This window comes from Plectropomus leopardus, unplaced genomic scaffold (genome assembly GCF_008729295.1).
Source record: "Plectropomus leopardus isolate mb unplaced genomic scaffold, YSFRI_Pleo_2.0 unplaced_scaffold29190, whole genome shotgun sequence".
NCBI classification, from domain to species: domain Eukaryota; kingdom Metazoa; phylum Chordata; class Actinopteri; order Perciformes; family Serranidae; genus Plectropomus; species Plectropomus leopardus.
Genome location: NW_024631813.1, coordinates 265 through 1,709, shown reverse-complemented (window position 1 = coordinate 1,709; position 1,445 = coordinate 265). Strand labels below are relative to the sequence as shown.

Genomic DNA, 1,445 nt, shown 5'->3' with positions numbered 1-1,445 from the left:
TGGCAATTGGTAAATCCACCACTTGAGTCCAGATCCAAAAGGATCTTTCTCTTTTTTAGAAAGTTCGATCTCTGTAGTTATCCTTTGTATAAAGTTGTCACACACTAAACATGTCAGTGTACAATGCTGTAAGTGGTGACATCGCAGCCTGAGTCACTGCTGCAGTCTGCAGTTGTGTTGCTCAGTACTGGACCAAATTCAAAAAAATGTTGTTTCCATTAGTCACTTAGACTCCAAAACATGGAAAAATAGAACCCAGTTTGAAAAAAACACCCAATTTACATTTGATCTGCTGCCAATATGAGGTGGAAATGTGTATTTGTCCAGTACTCCAGTTAATGACCAAATGCCTATACCACTAATGACAGTCCCATCAGCCTCAGTTGTACTTAGCGTTTAATGCTAATAAGCAAATGCTAAACATGACAAACTAAGATGGTTGATGGAGTAAACATTGTAGCTGCTTTGCATCAGTGTTTTAGAATATTCACTGTGAGAATGTAAGTGTGCTGATATTAGCATTTAGCTACAAGCACCATTGTGAAGAACAATGCTAAAGGGCCGCTAGCATGGCCGAGGACTGTCAGTCTTGTTTCTTTTTAAGTTTTACTGCATCTGCTGTGATGCTTTAGTTCAATTCACTTCTACTTTCTTTATTTTGAATATTAAGCTTTAAGTTCCTAATAATCTCTGTGTGTACATGCCTGTTTGTACTCTTGCATATGAAGCGGTCAAAGAGTTTTATGCTGCGTTCCCTAACCATCGTCTCTTTGTGAACCCTACTGACAAGAGGAGGTGCTGTCCATCAGGTGGTGGCCTAATGACAGTTTATCTTCATTTATTTTAAACATGTGCGTAGCTCCTCAGGCCCCAACTGCAGGGCCACAGGGGGAGCAGGACGGCACAGGAAACTGGAGGGGGATGCTGAAGAAAGGAGAGGAAGCCCCCGGCTCCGGACCCGGCAGCCCCCTGAAAGGAGCCGTCAACCTGCTTGACGTGGTATCTAACAGTATCAGCATGCCCCAGTATGAGGATTACAGTGTGAAGATCACAGCGCTTTTCGCTGATAAAAATACCGTCTCTTTCTCCCCTCAAGCCTGTGCCGGTCGCCAGGAAGCTGTCGTCACGTGAGCAGCGGGACTGTGAGGTCATCGAGCGCCTCATCAAATCGTACTTCCTCATCGTTCGCAAAAACATCCAGGACAGGTAGGCTAGCAAGCTCGTCTTCAAAGGTCTGGAGATCTGGAGAAGTCTGGAGATTTTCTATTTATTTTTTTGTCAACAAATCCACCAAATACACCAAAACAATGATCTAACAAATATCGTCTTGCAGTTGAAGCGTATTGCAAAACAGAAAGCAACGCACAATTAGAGTTGCAATAGCCTGTAAATCTTTGAAACGGAGTTTGTTATACCACATTCGGCTACCAGATGTCCGTAAGTTC

The 1,445-nt window shown here is 43.3% G+C and overlaps 1 protein-coding gene across 1 annotated transcript; it reads left to right on the top strand.

Annotated features, from left to right (window-relative positions):
• Positions 1–821: 821 nt before the first annotated feature.
• Positions 822–1,206, top strand: LOC121938334 (dynamin-1-like protein; the record flags this gene model as incomplete). The annotated part of the gene is made up of 2 exons (XM_042481598.1): positions 822–999; positions 1,097–1,206. Coding segments are annotated over exons 1-2 (260 nt in total), but the record flags the coding sequence as incomplete, so codon positions are not given.
• Positions 1,207–1,445: the final 239 nt, after the last annotated feature.